The 21,974-nt window shown below is 43.2% G+C and overlaps 1 protein-coding gene across 4 annotated transcripts in view; it reads right to left on the reverse strand.

Annotated features, from left to right (window-relative positions):
• Positions 1-21,974, reverse strand: part of LOC126470469 (syntaxin-binding protein 5) — a 1,027,167-nt gene that overhangs the window by 806,887 nt on the left and 198,306 nt on the right. For all 4 annotated transcript variants that reach the window (XR_007586213.1, XM_050098331.1, XM_050098330.1 and 1 more), the window contains exon 2: positions 3,742-3,839. Coding sequence is in view for 3 of the 4 variants with exons in the window: in XM_050098331.1 (XP_049954288.1) it covers positions 3,742-3,839 (98 nt within the window). In the remaining variant the exon portion in view is untranslated. The remainder of the gene's footprint in view (positions 1-3,741; positions 3,840-21,974) is intronic.

The raw sequence follows: 21,974 nt of genomic DNA on the forward strand, positions 1-21,974 counted from the left end.
CTTAGAATGACCTCCCACTTGAGCACCGGTGAGGGGTCAACCTCAATGTGGGCAGTAACCGGGCGGACTGCAGTAATGGACCGATTGGGGACGCCTGGGATGTGCTGAACGTGCTTTGGATTCCCCGTCTTCTCCCCTCCACTCACCCCTCCCCCCCTCCCCAACCCCTGTGATATCCGCTGGTAACAGCCTCTAGCTGCGTTACAGGACGCACGAAAGCCTGAAGCTGTGTCTGGTGGAATTACAACATAGCTCGCACCCAAAAACAGCAATCGCAGTCATAATCCATACTAAACAATGGCACTACAGACGCCGTAAATCCATATTACACAGTTCATATAATGGAGTATATGCCTCGTAAATGCACAAACACACAAGAGATTGGTGATTTAAACTACAAAAGCACGCAGACAACGCTACGAAAGTGACTCGCTTTTACTTAGCTCGTAAAATAACAAACGACAAATGGTCTACACTTGTGGTGCTGATCGAAAGGACGTTTGCGCCTTTTGATACTTCCGTGTTGCCCACCCTTTCCGTATCTCAAACACACACACACACACACACACACACACACACACACACACACTATTCCTTCGTATACCATTCCCTTTAAAGATGTCTGCTTCCTTTATGGAAAGATTTGCCACACACCATGTTTCGTTTTATCGTCCAGACAATTTAGAACATGCTGCGCTAACAAACCCTCTGCTTGGAATCTCGTATTCGTCAAGCTCTAGTCCAGCCTAAACTGGTAGAGATCTGGTGTGGCTCAATTGTAATGTGCGTGTGAGATTCTAACAGCTGTTGGCATACACACAAATCTAAGAGCAACTACTAGTACATTCTCATTAATAGAAGTCGCTAGGTAGTAGCTGTTCTCAGAATTCTTGTCCTGTAAGACTTTGGAACGTGTCCCATTTTCTACTCTTAGTGGCACTTTGCGTTCGTTGCTCCTACCTGGTGCCCTGGTGCAGCGTCTCCTTTTGTTCAGAGCATGTAGCATGGAGGCATCTGCAGTGAGCAATTCTGCGGCTAACTACATATGCTGTAGCGCGAATCAGGTAAGTCAGCAGTCGTGATTTTTATTTTAAATTCAATGTTCTTTGTTTCAGCCTTGGTGCAGAGTGTCCGCTCGGACTACGCACTAAAAAACTAAATGTGGACCAAGGTCAGCGGGTTAACAGTTGTGTACTGTCCCACAGTAACTTAACGTCTCGTTTCATAGACGCAAGATGTCAGAATGTCTCATTTTACCTACCCCTCGGTAACTCGGATTTATGTAAGCGTCCCCAGCTACATCTAACCCAGGGTGCAAAGATGTTTGAAGAAAGGAAGGAAGATAAGACCTTAGTGTTACATCGACGACGATGTCATAAGAGATGGTACGCAAGCTCCGGTTGGGAAAGAGATCGGCCCTGCTGTCACACTAAACGACTTGGTGAAATTATGAAAAAAAAACATAATCTGAATGGTCAGAGGGTGATTTGAACCTCCCCCTTCTCTACTGTAAGTATAGTGTCTTACCACTGCTCCATCTCGCTCCATTTTTCTTCAGTGTCCTGCTAGGTACGGGAAGCCTGGAGAAACACCACCACCATACGAAGAACGACACTAAATTCGATGACTTCACCAATACATGATGATGATGATGATGATGGTGGTGGTGATGATGATGGTGGTGGTGGTGGTGGTGATGATGCATGATTCATGCGCCTTCCTCTTCAGTCACTACTAGTTTGGTCAGAAGTGACACCTTCGCCACCAAGCTACAAATCTTTCTTGAGCTAGAGCAACTGTCTACTAACACCCATATGTACGCAGGATAAATTGTGTGGAGCTTACTTTTAGCGACGCACAGCTCAAGATAAATCTGAGAAGTTTATGATTCGGTTACGACTTAAATGAGTGTAAATCGTAAGGTGGATCACAACAAGCCTCTCCAAGACTGGAGCATCGTAAGTTTTAAAAGGCAGCCGAACTTTAGAAAAGAATATTTTGCACTCATGAGGGACTATATTCAGGTGCGACACATAGACGTTTCAAATTCTGACTACACTACTGGTGCTAAGTATTACTCTCCACATCGTGCTGTTTCAATGACGGCACTTCTACTTCTAAGTTAGGGGTATTATTTAATGGTTCTTATTACTTTTAATGGAGTAGCACAAAGTGATAACTTGATGGCTGGTCCCATTATTCAAGCAAGTTTATTATCCATTATTACGGAATTCCGCCCCTTTAATATGGCTCTCTTAGTTGACACTGCGTGAATGTATTAAAATGTCTTTCCATTCTGATGATACTAATTATTTGGTAAGTCTAAAGCGGTAATCACCATATGAACAGATGTTGAAATACATGTTATCTAGTCACTTATGGGACTGTTCCAACTACCTTTGATACTCGATGCTGCAACAGTTGGCTTTGGTATATTGAAACATTTTCCCAGTGGCATCAAACGCTTTGTTGCGTAGCTTCTGTGTAGACGACCTCTTAGAAGGATCCCACACAGAAGGTTAAGTATATACACCTAAAAAACCACTGCAGCTATTTGAGGTTTACAGGGGGAAGCTAGGGTTACAACTTCGTTTTAAGATTAACAGCACTTGATAAGTATCAATCAGAACAAACAAATATCTTCTCGATGTTCGTTAGTGGCTATTAAGATTTCTGGTAAAGCTATACCCCCCCCCCCCCACTCCAGAACACACACACACACACACACACACACACACACACACACACACACACACACACACAAGAATCTACCTACCGGTGCGTACCTGATTTTGTGCTCTGTGTACACTGCAATACGAAATCTGATTGTTAGAAAACAGTTACCAGCAATCCCGTCTTCTGATAGCACGGATACAATACAGCATTAATATAGGCTATATTAGCGTTTCATGAATACTCCACTCTGAATCTGTTACCTCAAAACAGACCCTCCTCCGAATCTAAACAAGTGAGAATATTTATGCACTATTGACGATAACATACTCGCATGGGGAAGATTGAATCTGTGTTGCATGTTGAACTTAACGGCATTCTAGAACTAATATAAGACGAAGCGATTGTAGGGGTTTTACATTGGCTAAATTAAACTTTTCTGTGACTTGCTCGTTATTTGGCGAGGTATTCTGTATTTTTCTTGCCGAGCTATTCATTGCAGTAGCAACACATCACACAACGCAATCCTGCCACCCTGTGACAATCCTGAATATAATTCAGAGCCGGCCGGCCGGTGTGGCCGTGCGGTTCTAGGCGCTACAGTCTGGAACCACGAGACCGCTACGGTAGCAGGTTCAAATCCTGCCTCGGGCATGGATGTGTGTGATGTCCTTAGGTTAGTTAGGTTGAAGTAGTTCTAAGTTCTAGGGGACTGATGGCACCAGTAGTTAAGTCCCATAGTGCTCAGAGCCATTTGAACCATTTTTTTATAATTCAGAATGCCGAGTTCTACCCAACTTGATGTTTCCCCTATTCATGGAGAGGAATGCTGAATTCCTTAGCTCTTTTAGTTTAATGAACCTAGGCGCTGTGTTTTGCAGAATATGATGGTGATCAAACGACGATATCGTTAGGTTAAATCAACCACTATATTTTTCCTATAGGATATAGACCAGTTACGTGTCAGATTTGCCCGCCAAATCTTTTTCAACTTGAGCGAAAAGTATGAGGACACTTACCCATAGTACTGTGAGGTGAACTAAAAACGGCGCTTTAATGAAAGGATACATTCTGAGCGAGCCGGTTTTGGTTCCTATAGCCAGTAGGTGTTGTATGGGGTCGAACGCCAGCGCCGTTGGTTGGTATGGGAAGCCATGTCGGAAGGTCTGAAACAAAACAAGGAGTTGTATTTAATGATCTTCATAGACATTTATACTATGAAAATTAGTTTCAAAATAATAAATTTTTTCCTGAAAAGCAAAATTTTATGCAGTTACTGATAGCAAAACACAATGTTCCAAACGTTTTAATACAAAATAAATCCAGAAGCCGAGGATAGTTTTAACTGACTTGTCTCACAACACATATTCTTCTCTAATACGCTACTTTATAAAAATTATAATAAACAGTTCCATTGTATTGATGTCATACAGTGCTGCATATAACTAGCAAATAATGACGAATATGCTGAAGTAATAGTTAACGCAATCAATAGGTCTTAGCACCTGTTCGTGCATTTCCAAGACTAACAAGAATAAATTCAGACAGATTTCTGTTAAGCCTAATACTTATCTGGAGATGTTCCAGACACATTCACATACGAAGAAGCATGAAATAACATCTCAACAAAATTTTCAATTTTTAAATATTTTTGACAGTTAAAGCAGTCATGGAACATTATATACTAAATTGGTGACAATGATGGTTGTTGTTGTTTTGGGGAAGGAGACCAGACAGCGAGGTCATCGGTCTCATCGGTTTAGGGAAGGCTAAATGGTTCAAATGGCTCTGAGCACTATGGGACTCAACTGCTGTGGTCAACAGTCCCCTAGAACTTAGAACTACTTAAACCTAACTAACCTAAGGACATCACACACATCCATGCCCGAGGCAGGATTCGAACCTGCGACCGTAGGTTTAGGGAAGGACGGGGAAGGAAGTCGGCCGTGCCTTTTCAAAGGGAACCATCCCGGCATTTGCCTGGAGCGATTTAGGGAAATCACGGAAAACCTAAATCAGGATGGCCGGACGCGGGATTGAACCGTCGTCCTCCCGAATGCGAGTCCAGTGCCTAGCCACTGCGCCACCTAGCTCGGTCTTGGTGACAATGATTAACGACACTGGCAGTAGTAGTAGTATTGTAGTAGTAGCTGCTGAAGAAGCAGCAGCAGCAACAATACTAACAACGACGACGACTATTATTCAGAATGGCTTCCCAAAGTGATAGCATACTAACAATAATCATTTCCATTAGAGGAATGTGAACTTTTCACTGCTCCACAAATCAATACAAGTTAATTCTAGGACAATACATTTAGCTTATGTCAGAAGCTGAAACCAACGATTTTAACAGAAAGTCAGTTCTGTGTCTTATCAACCGAAAGCCAACAAAAACACAGGCGAAATATCACAAATTAAGCATAACAATCCCCCGCCCAAAACACACACACACACACACACACACACACACACACACACTATTGCCAGCAGCAGTTGCAAATGATCATTTACCCTGAAAACTTAACACTTCCTATGGAGAAACAACAGCATATGAGCTACTTTTAATTTATTGCGCTACTCATGGCGTTACATATGATTGCATTAATTTCAAGATGGGTATTAAATAAACGAATATCTTATTCTATATGCGAACTGTTCCGTAATTTTTTTCCGAAGAAATTCCCAACTAGTTTTGTCTGCAGACTGCAATAACGTTTACAGAAACATGTTCTGTCGCGTGACTTTGCGTAAAATAAAAACACTAACACAACCGCAATGCGTAATACGCCCCTCCATTAATTGCGAGAATGAAAGCTGCCCTAATTACTTCTGTCAGAGGCGATTACTATCCTATTAATATTTACAGCCTCTGACGCGCTGCTAATAGCAAGTGAATATTTATTATTACAAATGACAAGCAATTTTAACTTCGTATGGATTGCAGGGTATTGCTGCTTATTACTAATGTTGTTATTACAGTATAATTATTTTTTATTTCCCTTCTATCATTACGTTATCACTTCCGTACACCATTTTTAATATGATATCATGAAACAAACTGAAATTATTTAATACAATTTTCCGCGTACATAGTCACTTTTTTTTTTACATTTGCATTTCAGGTGCATCTTAACATTGTTCAGCGACCTGAAATACATAGCTTGTGTGCTGTAACATTCATCTTTCCATTTAATTCTTACAGGCATCGGTAACAGCAATAGTATGATCATAATCATTACATCTGTATTCATACGACTGGAACGTTAGTACACTACTATCATCTCAACGTCTAAAAAATTACCATTTTCTGATTTTTTGATGCCTCGAATTTGTTCATGACAAGAGCTACCGCATCGGGAGTGAAATATTTATTTATTACAAATGGCTCTAAGCACTACGGGACTAAACATCTGAGGTCATCAGTCCCCTAGACTTACAACTACTTAAACCTAACTAATCTAAGGACATCACACACATCTATGCCCGAGGCAGGATTCGAACCTGCGACCGGACTGAAGCGCCTAGAACCGCTCGACCACAGCGGCCGGCTATTTATTACATTTTAATCACTTAAGAACTGAGGCATTGCATGAATCATGTCCGGCTGAATAATGAGTTTGATTTCAGGACGAAATCTTCACCAACTTACCAAATATTTTCTTCTTAAAATTTTGTATTTGCGGGGATCTACAGCCTGCTGATGTTTACCTTTATTATTTTCTTCTTATGCTGTGGTTATCTAGCCATTCTATCGACATTTCTGTAGTGTATTTTGTTATTGTTTCCTTGGTCACCTAGCTGATACCTAATTTCCAAGTAATCATTTGAGTCTTTTTCCCATTCTCCCCTTTCGCTGGGTTTCTCCTTCCGCTTGCTCTGGAAGATCTAATATCTATTTTCTTATATTTCTTTAGCATTCAAATTTTAAGACTGAAATCCACGACCGGTATATGATATGGGTTTATATATTTCTGTTTCGTCTATTATTTATTAGCTAAAATTCCAAAGATGAAACAACTTGCTGTTGAATAACTTTCTTGGCGACTTACACTGAAGCGCCAAAAAAACCGGAATAGGCATGCGTATTCAAATACAGATATATGTAAACAGGCAGAATACCGCGCTGCGGTCGGCAACGCCTATATAAGACAACAAGTGTCTGGCATAATAGTTAGATCGGTTATTGCTGCTACAATGGCAGGTGATCAAGATTTAAGTCAGTTTGAACGTCGGTTATAGTCGGCGCACGAGGTATGGGACACAGCATCTCCCAGGTAGCGATGAAGAGGAGAGTTTCCCGTACTATCATTTCACGAGTGTACCGTGAATATCAGGAACCTGGTAAAACATCAAATCTCCGACTTCGCTGCGGCCGGAAAATATTCCCTGCAAGAACGGGACCAACGACTGAAGAGAATCGTTCAACATTACAGAAGTGCAACCCTGCTGCAGTTTGCAATGCTGGTCCATCAACAAATGACAGCATGCGAACCATTCAACGAAACATCATCGATATGGGCTTTCGCTGCCGAAGGCCCACTCGTGTACCCTTTATGACTGCACAACACAAAGCTTTACGCCTAGCCTGGGCCCGTCAACACCGACATTGGACTGTTGGTGACTGGAAACATGTTGCCTGGTCGGACGAGTTGTTTCAAATTGTACCGAGCGGATGGACGTGTACGGGTATAGAGACAACCTCATGAATCTATGGATTCTGCATGTCAGCAGGGGACTGTTCAAGCTATTGGAGGCTATGTAATGGTATGGAGTGTGAAGTTGGAGTGATATGGGACCCCTGATACGTCTAGATTTAACTCTGACAGGTGACCTGTACGAAAGCATTCTGTTTGATCGCCTGCATCCATTCATGTCCATTGTGAATTCCGACAGACTTGGGCAATTCCAGCAGGACAGTGCGACATCCTGCACGTCCAGAATTGCTACAGAGTGGCTCCAGGAACGCTCTTTGAGTTTTAAAACATCCGCTGGTCACCAACCTCCCCGGACATGAACATTATTGAGCGTATCTGGCATTCCTTGCTACATGCTGTTGAGAAGAGATCTCCACCCCCTCGTACTCTTATGGATTTATCGACAGCCCTGCAGGATTCATCGTGTCACTTCCCTCCAGCACTACCTCAGACATTAGTCGAGTCCATTCCACGCCGTGTTGCGGCACTTCTACGTGCTCGCGGGGGCCCTACACGATATTAGGCAGGTGTACCAGTTTCTTTGGCTCTTCAGTGTAGAATTGTTGGTGGTTTACTGTTGTCTCCGGGTATGACACACACACACTGTAGGATAAAATAAAGTGAAGCACCCGGAAGGGAGCGAGGAAACGAAATGCAACTTCACGGGGTTGTAAGGTACATGATATTACTTAAGTGATTACAAAATAGAGTCAAATTTACAAGAACTTGCCCCCATTTGTCAGTATGGCGTTCCGACTCCTCCAGCTTGGATACATCCACTGATTCGGTTCATCAGGTTCTCAAACCTGTCGTATACTCTCCTGAGGCAAGCTGGAACGCAGCTGTTGTCATAGGTTCTTGATATCTTGGATACTGCCGTTGGGACGCAGTTGACGTTTGAGCTGGTCCCACAGATGCTCTATGGGGGACACATCTGGAAACCTTGGTGGCCGCCAGTATATCTCATTTCTCAGTGTCACGCAGACAGTTCGAAGAGATGCGTTTCACGTGTGAACGAGCATCGTCCTGTTGAAAAACGGCGCCAGGACAGTGTCGCATGAGAGTCGACACATGCGGATACAGGACGACCTTGACACACCGTTGTGCCGTCACAGTTCTCTAAATCACTACCTAAGTCAAACCCGATGTCTCCTCGCTCAATGACGTCATTGCTGTACCTCTAAAACATTGGAAGAATAGCATCTGTCTCCAGGTACTCACCAACGATGACGATCCGGCGCCGTGCAGCATCACATTTTTTTGTCAGCCAGTTAAAGGTAAGTGTATACAGTCGTCTATGCTGCCAGTCAACGCTCTTAGTTTCCTTATTTGGTGCATCACAGGTTTCGAGACGCAGTCCCATTGCAACGTGCGCTTTTAAATATTTTCATAAAATTTGACGATTTAAATGCGATTCTTGGTGCATGTGAGCTAGTGCAAGTTTTCGGAAACTTCACTGTAAATGCAAACTCACCAAAATTCAATATTACTAACGTTTTGAGTCCTGCAGATATTAAAGAAAATATACCTACTCAATTTTGAGTGTCCTAATCCGTAGAAACATGTTAACCAATCACACCATTCGATCAAACAACTGAAAATTATAACAGAAATTTAAAAAAAGTTACAGATCGTCAAAAGAGCATAGAAATTACGCTCTAAGAATAGGGAATATGTTCATTAATATGCATAATCAACATCGCTTTCAGCATTTTCTTATCTAACAACAAGATGTTTGGCTTTCCTACACCCTCCCGTAAAAACATTTAGTTTAACTTCAAAACGCCACCCAAACGTTGATTGAATTAACGTATTCAATATTTTACAACAGTATGTAGCAATTGCAACCTTTTACTGATTACATTAGCATGTAACGCTGAACGTGTCAATGATGATGTTCCCTATACTGCAAAATTAACGTATATGCTCTGCTTACGATCTGTAACGCAACTTTGTACGTTTTTCGTGCATGTTTTTGTTTTTGAGGTGTATAAGTGAGCTTTGTAAATGGCGATCAGCACATGCGATCTATGTACACGACACTGAAAATCCTAAAAGTAAAACTTCTTTGGTATTTGCAATTATCTGTAAGACATGAAAGGAAGGTAAAGATACCTCTTCGTACGTTTCCATAAGAGTTAAATTTCCAGATCGTTGCACGGACTTATACAAACACGCACCACACTGAGTTATGAACTGTGTGAATAATTAATCGCACTTGAAATTGGAACTATTTCCCTAACGCGTTGTGTACAGGATAAATTAAACAGTGGCGGCACCAAATGTTCAGATGGTTAAAAAGGAACCGTCGACACTATCACAGCCGTCACAACCATTCTATAATTATTTTTTTTTAAAAAAAAAGGAACGTTCATTCCGGTTATACTAAGCTATAAAACCAACAGTTTCATCTTCCTCCATAAGCTTTTTCAAACGAACATTTCTATGGCGAGAAGTACGAGCGACACGCTTTTCACGTATGTCGATTCTGCTGCCAATTTCCACATAAACCACGCACATTTCATCGTTGACGCTCAGAGGGAACGAATGTTGCGGAATTGCCTCCGCAGCGCGCTCCAGGCGAAAGTGGCGAGATTTGCAAGCCGCGTGAAGCAAACTGATGGAAGCACTTTGCGCCCAAAAGCGCTAAACTACGCGAATACATACGACGTACGCGCGCTCGTATTTTGGAAACTCAATTTCCTCGCCCAGACAACAAGCACTTACAGAGACTGGAATCGCGCCTGTAACAGCTGATAAGCAAAATAGCTGGCCGGGAAATGAGAAGAGTTCATTTAGCTCTGGTGGTAACTAAATCTGGATCGTCTGTAGCCACCGTGCCAGTTACTACTGATTGGCGCGGACGGCGAGCTGTCATGTCACATGTCACCAACCCAATGCGAGAATATCTGGAGCGGACTTTATTAATGCAATCTACGCGCTGCTTATCGAAGTGTCAGTAATACTGAAACGTGTGAAAACTTTCTTCCTCTTAACAGAATTGCTTTCAACCTTCGGCAACATTGCATTCTATATTATCGAAACGCGTATCTTACAAAACGTTAGAGTACAGAGTAAGAAAGGAAATGTCTCCAAATTTGTTTCCAATGGCTTTTTGGGAACTTCTGGTCACATCAGAAAGGGCTGTCTCGTCGGGAGCAGTATTTATTATGCTTTTTCATTATGGTTTATTTAAAAAGAAAACCTTTCAAAATTTATTATATTTCCGCACGAGATACCGTACGGAAAATTTTTTAAACTTTTCACCGTAACATATTATAGACTGGAGGACGAATATAAAGCAGAAACCAGTGGGACACAGTAGCACCTCCCGGTGAGTCTGGATCTTATCGCCGGCAGGAGTGGCCGAGCGGTTCTAGTCGCTACAGTCTGGAACCGCGCGACCGCTACGGTCGCAGGCTCGAATCCTGCGTCGGGCATGGACGTGTGTGATGTCCTTAGGTTAGTTAGGTTTAAGTAGTTCTAAGTTCTAAGGGACTGATGACCTCAGAAGTTAAGTCCCATAGTGCTCAGAGCCATTGAACCATTTGGATCTTATCAAAAAAGAAACCTGCAAAACAAAGGCCTCAAAAATATTTACTTTACAAAAAAGCACATTAACTAACAAATAAGTTTCCACACGGACTATGCAATTGCATATAATATTTTATCGATATTAGTAGGAAGCCTTATACTCCCATCTCAACAAAAGGCCAGTTAACATAGTGTTCTGGGGTCAGGCTGGACATTTTTGAGTCTACTCCAAAATAAATCAGTCGTGACACTAATTCAGAAAATACTTTCTCGTGCAGGTAGTCAATGCTAAATAGTATCAATTTATGTTATCTCCATCAAATAAGAAAGTAAAATATAGTAAGTAATCCCCATTATTCCTAATTTTTTTGTTTGTTTATCGAGGCATTTTCTCTAAGAACAAAAAAAGACAAGTTCGCATTGCAGCAACCCGCGACGCGCGCGCACACACACACACACACACACACACACACACACACACACACACACACACACACACACAGAGAGAGAGAGTGAGATTGTGTGCTTCCACATGTGGATTTTAGCTAATTAAAAAGAATACTGTCCATGTATGTGTAGAGTGGCCTACACTCAACTGTGTATTACGTCTGTCTCCACTTATTTTTTGAAATACCATTTTTAGACGAATTATACGTTGGACAAAACTGTGCAAACCTTTATGTTGACCTTTCCGAAACAGCTTACAACGTTACTGACTGGGTGCGGAGTAAATGTGGGCGTGATGTCGCGCTCTCTCTCTCTCTCTCTCTCTCTCTCTCTCTCTCTATCTCTCTCTCTCTCTCTCTCGCTTTCTTTCTTTTATATTCTATTCTTGCATTGCCTCCAATACATTGATCATTGAAGTTCTGCAGGAAAAGCAGTGACTGGTCGATAGACTGCATCCGAGGCAGTTACCTTAAATTCAAATATTCCAAGAAATTATTAAACTGAAACATTTATATTTCTCCAAACATTGTGTGCCAAGGAACATACAAAAACAGTGGTGCGATCTGTAAGGAGTCTGCCTTGGCCACTTCTACCGTTATATGGGCAGCCAGATGCACCTACCGTCGATTTGACGAGCTCTAAATAGTAGAGCATCAAAAACAGGCACTGGTGAGTATCGCTTGAATGAGTCCTGCCCGCCTGACTCGGGCCCATTTGAAAAATGCTGTGAAATAATTATCTGGCAATCGCTGTTCAACGTGATGGAACAAAGTTGACTCGATCGACTTCCACTGATTCAGGACGCAGCCAGTCACCAACGTGGTACAATTTACTATTGAAGTACCATACTCTGAATGAAATTAACAATAATGTAGCTGTATTTTCGAACATTCGTAACTGATATTTCTGTGTTAAGGATTTAGTGTACCATTAGTCCTACCAAACGGAAATTCACGATTCTCTTTAAGGCATTTCATGCTTTCCAATACTTATATTTTTCGCTAAAAGTAAATGCTATTCACATTAACTGGGCACATTCATTTTATTTCGATTTTTGAAAGATGGAATTTAATTTCGATTAAATGTGGGATTACATAAATTATTTCAACGTTCCTTTCGTTGTAGTTTTGTCTGCCAGCGTTGCGTGGAAACTGTGCGTGATTGAATATGAATTCCTGATCTCTGCTGAACTGCTCTAACAGAAGCTCCAGCAGCACAAACGAAACAGTTATGAAGTAGAAATTAGTACAGCAAAGTTGACGTTCCGACCACAGGATGAAGATTCATAGTAGACACCATTGGAACATTTTACATAAAGAGGCTGAAACATGTTAGTACCCACTTTCAAAGAGGAGCAATAAAAGTTGTGGGAACCTGGCTGTAGATAGCGAGCCGGCCGGAGTGGCCGAGCGGTTCTAGGCGCTACAGTCTGGAACCGCGCGGCTGCTAAGGTCGCAGGTTCGAATCCTGCCATATGGCATGGATGTGTGGGATGTCCTTACGTTAGTTAGGTTTAAGTAGTTCTAAGTTCTAGGGGACTGATGACCTCAGATGTTAAGTCCCACAGTGCTCAGAGCCATTTGTAGATAGCGAAAGTGACCCATCATTGATCATGCATCTTGACGAGGTGGGGTGGCTTGTGTGTCTCAACACTGCAGACAGCCATATGGTATGTGTAACCACAACGGAGGCGCCAGACGAATACTTTATTCCTGATGAGGCTTAGCAGCCTTTTCAGTAGTTGCAGGAGTAACAGCCCGAATCTTGCGTTTATAACACTAGCCAACTTGGCTTTGTTATGTTGGTACTGCGAATCGCTGAAAGCAAAGGGAGAAACTATTGTCGTAGCCTATTTCCCGAGGACAAGCAGCTCTAACGTTTGGCTTAATAATGGCATCTTCCTAAGTCTGAGTATGAGTGTGGAATGTAAGGAGAGAAAATTTTAAAAAAAGAATTGAGTAGGTTGAAGTTGTAGAGGAAGGTAGTGCAGTGTAATGGCAGGAAGAACAGGACTTCTGGTTGGGTCAACAAAGGCTTATCACCACAAGATGAAATAGCGATAATATTGTTGTAGGTCTAAAAATGAATGAGAGAAAAGGAATGCTGATGTATTAATGCGAACATCAAGGTGAATGTTTTATCGTAGCCAAAACAGACTTGAAGCCAACACCGACCACAGCAGCGCAAGTCCATATGCCAATTAGCTACGCACATGTCGAAGGGATTCAAGAAATGTATGATGAAATAAAGGAAAATGTTCAGGACATTAAGAGAGACGAAAATGTAATTGTGATGAGGGTAGTACAAAAGGTAGAAAAGTATAAACCGGAGGTGAACATTGACTCGGGAAGAGGAACGAATGGGAAAGCTAGAATTTTGCAAAGAGCGTAATTTAAAATTAGGGCACTTGGATTATGAACCGCGAAAGATGTTTGTACACATGGAAGAGACCTGGATACACCAATACGTTTCAGACAGCCTGTATAACGGTAAGACAGATACATCTAAACAAACGTTCAGCTTCAATGCCGGATGTGGACTCTGACCATAATATACTGGTTATGAACGGCAGATTAAAGAAATTTCAAAAATGTAGAAAATTAAAAAGCTGACACATGGATAAATTAGAAGAGCCATAAATTGTATACAGTTTCAGATGTAGTACTAGACAACGATTGGCCGAAGCGGGTGAAAAGAATACGACCGAAGAAGAATCGGTACCATTGAGAGACAAAACAGTGAAAGCAGCAGAGGATCGTATAGGCAAAAACAACGTCCATTAGAAATCCTTGCATGACATGAGATACTGTATTTAGTCGACGAAGTAAGAAAATATAAAAGCTCAGCAAATGAAATAGATAAACAAGACTATACACTTCAAATGATTGATAGGGAGTATAAAATGGCTGCGCAGGTATGGTTAGAGGAGAAATGCTAGGTCATAGAACCACGCGTGACTAAGAGGGAGACGTAATTCGGCTTTTGAAAAAAGTGAAGAGACCACTGGAAGAAAGAGAACCAGCTCATGGAATATCAAGAACGTTGGGGGCAAAATGAAGCAAACACGAGAAAGCAGAAGGAATATATAGAAGGGCTGTGCAAGGGAAATTAAGACAATATTACAGAACAGAACAGGAAACATATAAAGCCGTGCTTGCGAGATGAAAGTAGAGCTCACCGTCGACAGGATCGAGTGCGGATCTTTGGTACAGAGCCAAGTGAAAGGTCTGAATCAGAGGCTCACAAGGTTCCGCTACCTTGTAGGCTGCAGTTTCCTCGACTTGGGCCATCGGGTGGTGGTGTTTCGGGTTCCGCTTAATAGGTCAAGGGTACATTACACAGAGGAGATGGCTACACGGATAGCGGGAGCTGTGTGTGTTTTCTTAGGTTGTAGTATCTTAGGAAAGTACAAAAAGTGCTTCAATCTCAAAGGATGCGAGGCAAACACAAGGCGAGGGTAGACCTAGGAACAATCGATATTATAGTTGGAAATCATCGTAGCTCTGTTGGAAAATAACCAGATCTCCAAGCGTTAACAGAATGGACTGAAGCTCAAATCGTTATTAGCATTGAAAACTGCCTGTCCTGAGATAAGTTCAGCCGTAAATTTTACAAGGGACCTAACCGTATACAGGAAGGACGGATTAAATGCAGTTGCTGGTGGTGTGTTTGTTGCTGTTAGTAACTGCTTATCTTGTCGTGAAGTTGAAGTACATTCTTCCTGTTTAGTATGCGTAGAGGTTATACTTGGCAATCGGTATGAATTAGTAACTTGTTTCTTTTATCGACCTCCGACCCACAGGAAAGTTCAACGAAAATTTTAATCTCATTTCAAATAGGCATCCCACTCATCCAATTATAATTTGTGACTTCAATGTTGGCGAAAATACATGTTTCTGGTCTATGGTAAGCAGAGAACATTGTCCGCAATCTTACTAAATTCTTTCTTCAAAAATTATTTTCAAAATTATTTTGAAAAATTAGGTCAGGAGCCCACTCGAAGTTTAAATGATTACAAAAGCATGCTTGATCTCGCAGCAACAAATAATCTGGAGCAAATAGGGAGCACCACGTCGGTAACACGAAGTAGTGACCACAACGTCGTTGTGGTGTGACTTAATATCGTAACACCTAAATTCACCAAAAATAAGTACAAAATATATCAATTTCAAAAAGCACAAAATTTCGCTTGTCGCCTTACCAAGAGACAGCCTCCAATCCTTCCGAACTAATTGTGAAAGTTTAGACCAGATGTGGCTTACATTCAAAGAAATAGTATCGTCGCAACAGACAGATTTATACAAAACACGTTAATAAGAGGGAATTGTTTTACTGAAGCTCGAAACCTAACGCGGACTTCACTAAGAGATGCATTTAAATGCGCTTAACAGTTTCCACAACGACACTGTCTCGAAGTGTGGTAGAAAATTTGAAGAGATTGTCGTATGAAAAGCATACCAGAGGCAAAACCATCAGTACCTTAAAGATGCAATAGCAATGGTAATGGTAATGTTAGCGATGGCAGTGTCACTAAAACGGAGTTACTGAACACAGTTTTACGAAGTTTCTTCACCGAAGACGACGATGTAAATATTCCAGAATTCGAATCAAGAGCAGCTGTCAACATGATTAATTTCGAAGTAGATACTCTCAGTGCAGCGAAGCAACTTTAATCACTTAATAATGTGAAGTCTTCCATTCCAGACTTCAAACTATTTAGGCTTGTTTCCAAGTATGCTGATATGACAGCTGCATAATTACAGACTTAGCAATCACATCCAACCGTTCACTTTAAGAGAGATCCGTACATAAAGACGGAAAAGTTACTCAAGTAGTACTCAAGAAAGGAAATAGGAATTGTGATGTCGTCCGAAGCACGAGGTCCCATGTCAAAGTTGGTACCACACGGTGGAACTAGAAGTAAGAACAGGCGCAGCAATGAAAGAGACGTTGGCGAGGATACGCCCTCAATAAGTACCATTCCCCGCCGCTGCCGAAAGATTACGTCAGAGCGCAGCGTCGCTCTCTACACTGCCTTCTCATTGCCTAGGACGACAGCTTCCGTCTTACTTCAGATCCAGCAGTGTGACTTGTATTAGCAGTCAGAGACATGGACTCAACAAGTCATTGGAAGTCCCCCTGCAATAATACTGAGTCATGCTGCCCGTATAGCTGTCCATAACTACCAAAGTATAGCCGGTGCAGGGTTCTGTGCACGAACTGACATCTCGATTGTGTCCATAAATGTTCGATGGGATTCATGTCGAGTTTACAGTCAATTGTACATTGAGATATGGCTATCATTCTGTACTCTATGAACTTATGAATTAGTGTTCAGCGTCAGTAACAATTACATAGACACTCCTGTTGACGTGCTTTTTTTCCAAGTTAAGTATTTTATATAGTTGAAAGCTTTAACAGAGTGATCTCTCGACCTCCTCCAGAAGTAAATCTAGTCCTACTGGTGCCCACTACAGTGCCGATGCGGTTCTCTCTCCCGAAATCACAGGTGTAACCTGCACAATCGCAGATCTCTATCACTGACATCTATTTTCAGTATAATTTTGGAACACATACTGTGTTCGAACATTATGAAGAAATCCATCTGTTGACACACAGTCAGCACGGACTCAGAAAACATCGTTCTTGTGAAATACAATAACCAGTTTATTCTCACGAAGCAATGAGTGCTATCGACAGAAAATCTCAAATTAATTTCGTGTTTCTAGATTTTCAGAGAGCTTTTGACACCATTCTTCACGAACAGATTCTAATGAAACTGCGTGGCAAATGGAGTACCGTCTCAGTTCTGCAACTGGATTCGTGATTTCCTGTCAGATAACTCACAATTCGTACTAATTGATGGAAAGTCATCGAGTCAAACAGGAGTGTTATAGGTCCTCTATTGTTGTTTATCTATACTGCAGCATACCGACCATATATGGGCATATTGGTGAGAGCCCGAGCGGTGTATTACATCAGCGCTGACAGCATTCAAGCGCGGGATGTGTTACTGTGGTGCACTGAGGTGTCAAAAGTCAAAGGTTACCTCCCTGTATCGTGTCCCATCTCCTTTTACCCAGAGTAGTGCAGCAACTCGACCTGGCATGGACTCAACAAGTCGTTGGAAGTCCCCCTGCACAGATAATGAGCAATGCTGCCCCTATAGTTGTCCATGACTGCCAAAGTATTGCAGGTGCAGAGTTTTGCGCACGATCTGACCTCTCGATTGTGTTTCAAAAATGTCGTCATGTCGACGATCTGGGTAGCCAAATCAGTCGTTCGAACTGTCCAGTATTATCCTCAAACAATCACGAACAATTATGGCCCAGTGACATGGCACATAGCTGTTTAGGAACAAGAAATCCATGAATTGCTGCAACTGGTCTCGAAGTAGCCGAACATAACCATTTTAAGTCAATGATCGGTTCAGCTGGACCAAAGTACCCAGGCCATTCGACGTACACATAGCTCACACCATTATGGAGCCACAACCAGCAGCCAGAGTGCCCTGTGAACAACTTGGGTCCATAGATTTGTCGGGGGTCTGTGCCACACACTAATCCTATAATCACCTCTTACCAACTGAAATCGGGACTCATCTGTCCAGGCCACTGTCTTCAAGTCGTCTAGGGTTCAATAAATATGGTGACGAGCCCATGAGAGGCGCTTCAGGCGATGTCGTGCTGTCAGCAAAGGCACTCGCGTTTGTCGTCTGCTGCCGCAGCCCATTAACACCAAATTTCGCCGGATTTTCCTAACGGATACGTTCGTTGTACGTCCCACTTTGATTTCTGCGGTTATCTCACGCAGTGTTGCTTGGCTGTTAGCAGTGACAACTCTACGCAAACTCCGCTGTTCTCGGTCGTCCAGCGAAGGCCGTCGGCCACAGCCTCGTCCGTGGTGAAGGGTAATGTCTGAAACACTGTATTCTCAGCACATTGTTGGCAATGTGGATCTCGGAATATTGACTTCCCTAACGATTTCCGAAATGGAATGTGATTTTCGTCTAGCTCCAACTACCATTCCGCGTTCAAAGTCTTAATTCCTGTCGTGCAGCCATAATCAAGTCGGTAACTTTTACACATGAATCACCTGAGTATAAATGACAGCCACGCCAATGCACTGCCCTTTTATACCACGAGTACGCCACACGGGCGTCTCGTTTTGGATATGCGCCGCCGTGGCGCAGCCAGGTGCCGTCCTGGGCCTACAGCCATCTGTATATGTACATATCACTATCCCATGACTTTTGTCACCTCAGTGTAATTCAACAATGCCGACGCATTGTTGCGAGGCAGGTGAACTATTTGAAACAGCGTACTGAGCGGCACTGCACAGACTAGTGCAGCAGGGTGGAAGGCAGCTTTTCCACATCGACAATAACAGTGGTATTTTAGGGTACGTGACTGGTAGCGGCGCATATGCACAACCAGTGGGCCGCTGCAGACTCGAAGTATTGGACATTTCTGTAACGAAATTAGTTTTGCAGCCATACCAGGCTGACGGGGCTGTGCCGGAAGAGGACTCGGGAACATGAAACTGCCAAGAGAAGTCACCGGTTCGACGTCACGCCCGAGCAACAGCTCTATGCAGTATGTGTCTCCCCGGTCTTAGTGCCACGGCGCTGTCGGCCATCCCAGGTCATCTCCAGCAGCACGGCCGACTCCTGCTCACGGGGCAGCAGCCATCGTCCGCCCCCTGCCGGTGCTCGATGCAGTAGTCGCGTCAGCATCGCAGGGCGTGCGGGCAGCCAGCTCAGCGGAACTTAATCGACAGCCGGGCACTGACCCAATATATCAAGCAGCGCAGATGCGTCAATAGGAAATTTGTTACGTTTGCAGCTACCTCTCTCTGGAGCCTCCTGGGCTCACACCTCGCTTTCACAATCCACTCGCGCCATTCTGGCTCTTAGCCGCCCCACCCTCCACTGGGGGCACTATAATACAAACTATTTAGAAGGCTTTCTGAGCAGCCTCTTACACTGTTTGCAGGTGACGCTGTCGATCACTGTCTAATAAAGCCTTCAGAAGATCCAAACCAATTCCAAAATAATATAGACAAGTTACCTGTACGGTGTGAAAGTCGCAATTGACTCTAAAGTAAGTGTTGGGTCAACCACGTACACGAAGGGACGTCGAACAGATGTGCAGAACTATATACCTATATCTCTACCGTCGATCAGTTGTAGAATTTTGGAACACGTATTATGTTCGAGTATAATGACTTTTCTGGAGACTAGAAATCTACTTTGTAGGAATCAGCATGGGTTTCGAAAAAGACGGTCGTGTGAAACCCAGGTCGCGCTATTCGTCCACGAGACTCAGAGGGCCATAGACACGGGTTCCCAGGTAGATGCCGTGTTTCTTGACTTCCGCAAGGCGTTCGATACAGTTCCCCACAGTCTTTTAATGAACAAAGTAAGAGCATATGGACTATCAGACCAACTGTTTGATTGGATTGAAGAGTTCGCTAGATAACAGAGCGCAGCATGTCATTCTCAATGGAGAGAAGTCTTCCGAAGTAAGAGTGATTTCAGGTGTGCCGCAGGGGAGTGTCGTAGGACCGTTGCTATTCACAATATACATAAATGACCTTGTGGATGGCATCGGAAGTTCACTGAGGCTTTTTCCAGATGATGCTGTGGTGTATCGAGAGGTTGTAACAATGGAAAATTGTACTGAAATGCAGGAGGATATGCAGCGAATTGACGCATGGTGCAGGGAGTGGCAATTGAATCTCAATGTAGACAAGTGTAATGTGCTGCGAATACAAAGAAAGAAAGAAAGAAAGAAAGATCCCTTATCATTTAGCTACAATATAGCAGGTCAGCAACTGTAAGCAGTTAATTCCATAAATTATCTGGGAGTACGCATTAGGAGTGATTTAAAATGGAATGATCATATAAAGTTGATCGTCGGTAAAGCAGATGCCAGACTGAGATTCATTGGAAGAATCCTAAGGAAATGCAATCCGAAAACAAAGGAAGTAGGATACAGTACGCTTGTTTGCCCACTGCTTGAATACTGCTCAGCAGTGTGGGATCCGTACCAGATAGGGTTGATAGAAGAGATAGAGAAGATCCAACGGAGAGCAGCGCGCTTCGTTACAGGATCATTTAGTAATCGCGAAAGCGTTACGAAGATGATAGATAAACTCCAGTGGAAGACTCTGCAGGAGAGACGCTCAGTAGCTCGGTACGGGCTTTTGTTGAAGTTTCGAGAACATACCTTCACCGAGAAGTCAAGCAGTATATTGCTCCCTTCTACGTATATCTCGCGAAGAGACCATGAGGATAAAATCAGAGAGATTAGAGCCCAAACAGAGGCATACCGACAATTCTTCTTTCCACGAACAATACGAGACTGGAATAGAAGGGAGAACCGACAGAGGTACTCTACGTACCCTCCGCCACACACCGTCAGGAGGCTTGTGGAGTATGGATGTAGATGTAGATGTAATCAAAAGTATCCGGACACCCTTAAAAACATACGTTTTTCATATTAGGTGCATTGTGCTGCCACCTACTGCCAGGTACTCCATATCAGCGACCTCAGTAGTCATTAGCCATCGTGAGAGAGCAGAATGGGGCGCACCGCGCAACTCACGGACTTCGAACGTGGTCAGGTGATTGGGTGTCACTTGTGACATATGTCTGTACGCGAGGTTTCGACACTCATAAACACCCCTAGGTCCACTGTTTCCGATGTGATAGAGGAGGGACACGTACAGCACAAAAGCGTACAGGCTGACCTCGTCTGTTGACTGACAGACACTGCCGACAGTTAAGAGGGTCGTAGTGTGTAATAGACAGACATCTATCTAAACAATCACACAGGAATTCCAGACTGCATCAGGATCCACTGCAAGTACTATGACAGTTAGACGGGAGGTGAGAAAACTTTTATTTCATGGTCGAGCGGCTGCTCATAACCCACACATCACGCCGGTAAATGCCACACGACGCCTCGCTTCGTGTAAGGAGCGTAAACATTGGACGATTGAACAGTGGAAAAACCGTTGTGTGGAGTGGCGAGTCACGGTACACAATGTGGCGATCCGATGGAAGGGTGTGGGTATGGCGAATGCTCGGTGAACGTCATCTGCTAGCGTGTGTAGTGCCAACAGTAAAATTCAGAGGCGGTGGTGTTATGGTGTGGTGGTGTTTTTCATGGAGGGGGCTTGAACCCCTTGGTGTTACTATCACAGCACAGGCTTACATTGACGTTTTAAGCACCTTCTTGCTTCCCACTGTTGAAGAGCAATTCGGGGATGGCGACTGCATCTTTCAACACGATCGAGCACCTCCTGTTCATAATGCACGGCCTGTGGCGGAGTGGTTACATGACACTAACATCTCTTTAATGGATTGGCCTGCACAGAGTCCTGACCTGAATCCCATAGAACACCTTTGGAATGTTTTGGAACATCGACTTTGTGCCAGACCTCACCGACCGACACTGATACCTCTCCTCAGTGCAGCACTCTGTGAAGAATGGGCTGAAATACCCCAAAAAACCTTCCAGCACCTGACTGAACGTATGCCTACGAGAGTGGAAGCTGTCATCAAGGCTAAGGGTGGGCCAACACCATATTGAAATCCTGCATTACCGATGGAGGGGACCG

This window comes from Schistocerca serialis, chromosome 3 (assembly GCF_023864345.2).
Source record: "Schistocerca serialis cubense isolate TAMUIC-IGC-003099 chromosome 3, iqSchSeri2.2, whole genome shotgun sequence".
NCBI lineage: Eukaryota > Metazoa > Arthropoda > Insecta > Orthoptera > Acrididae > Schistocerca > Schistocerca serialis.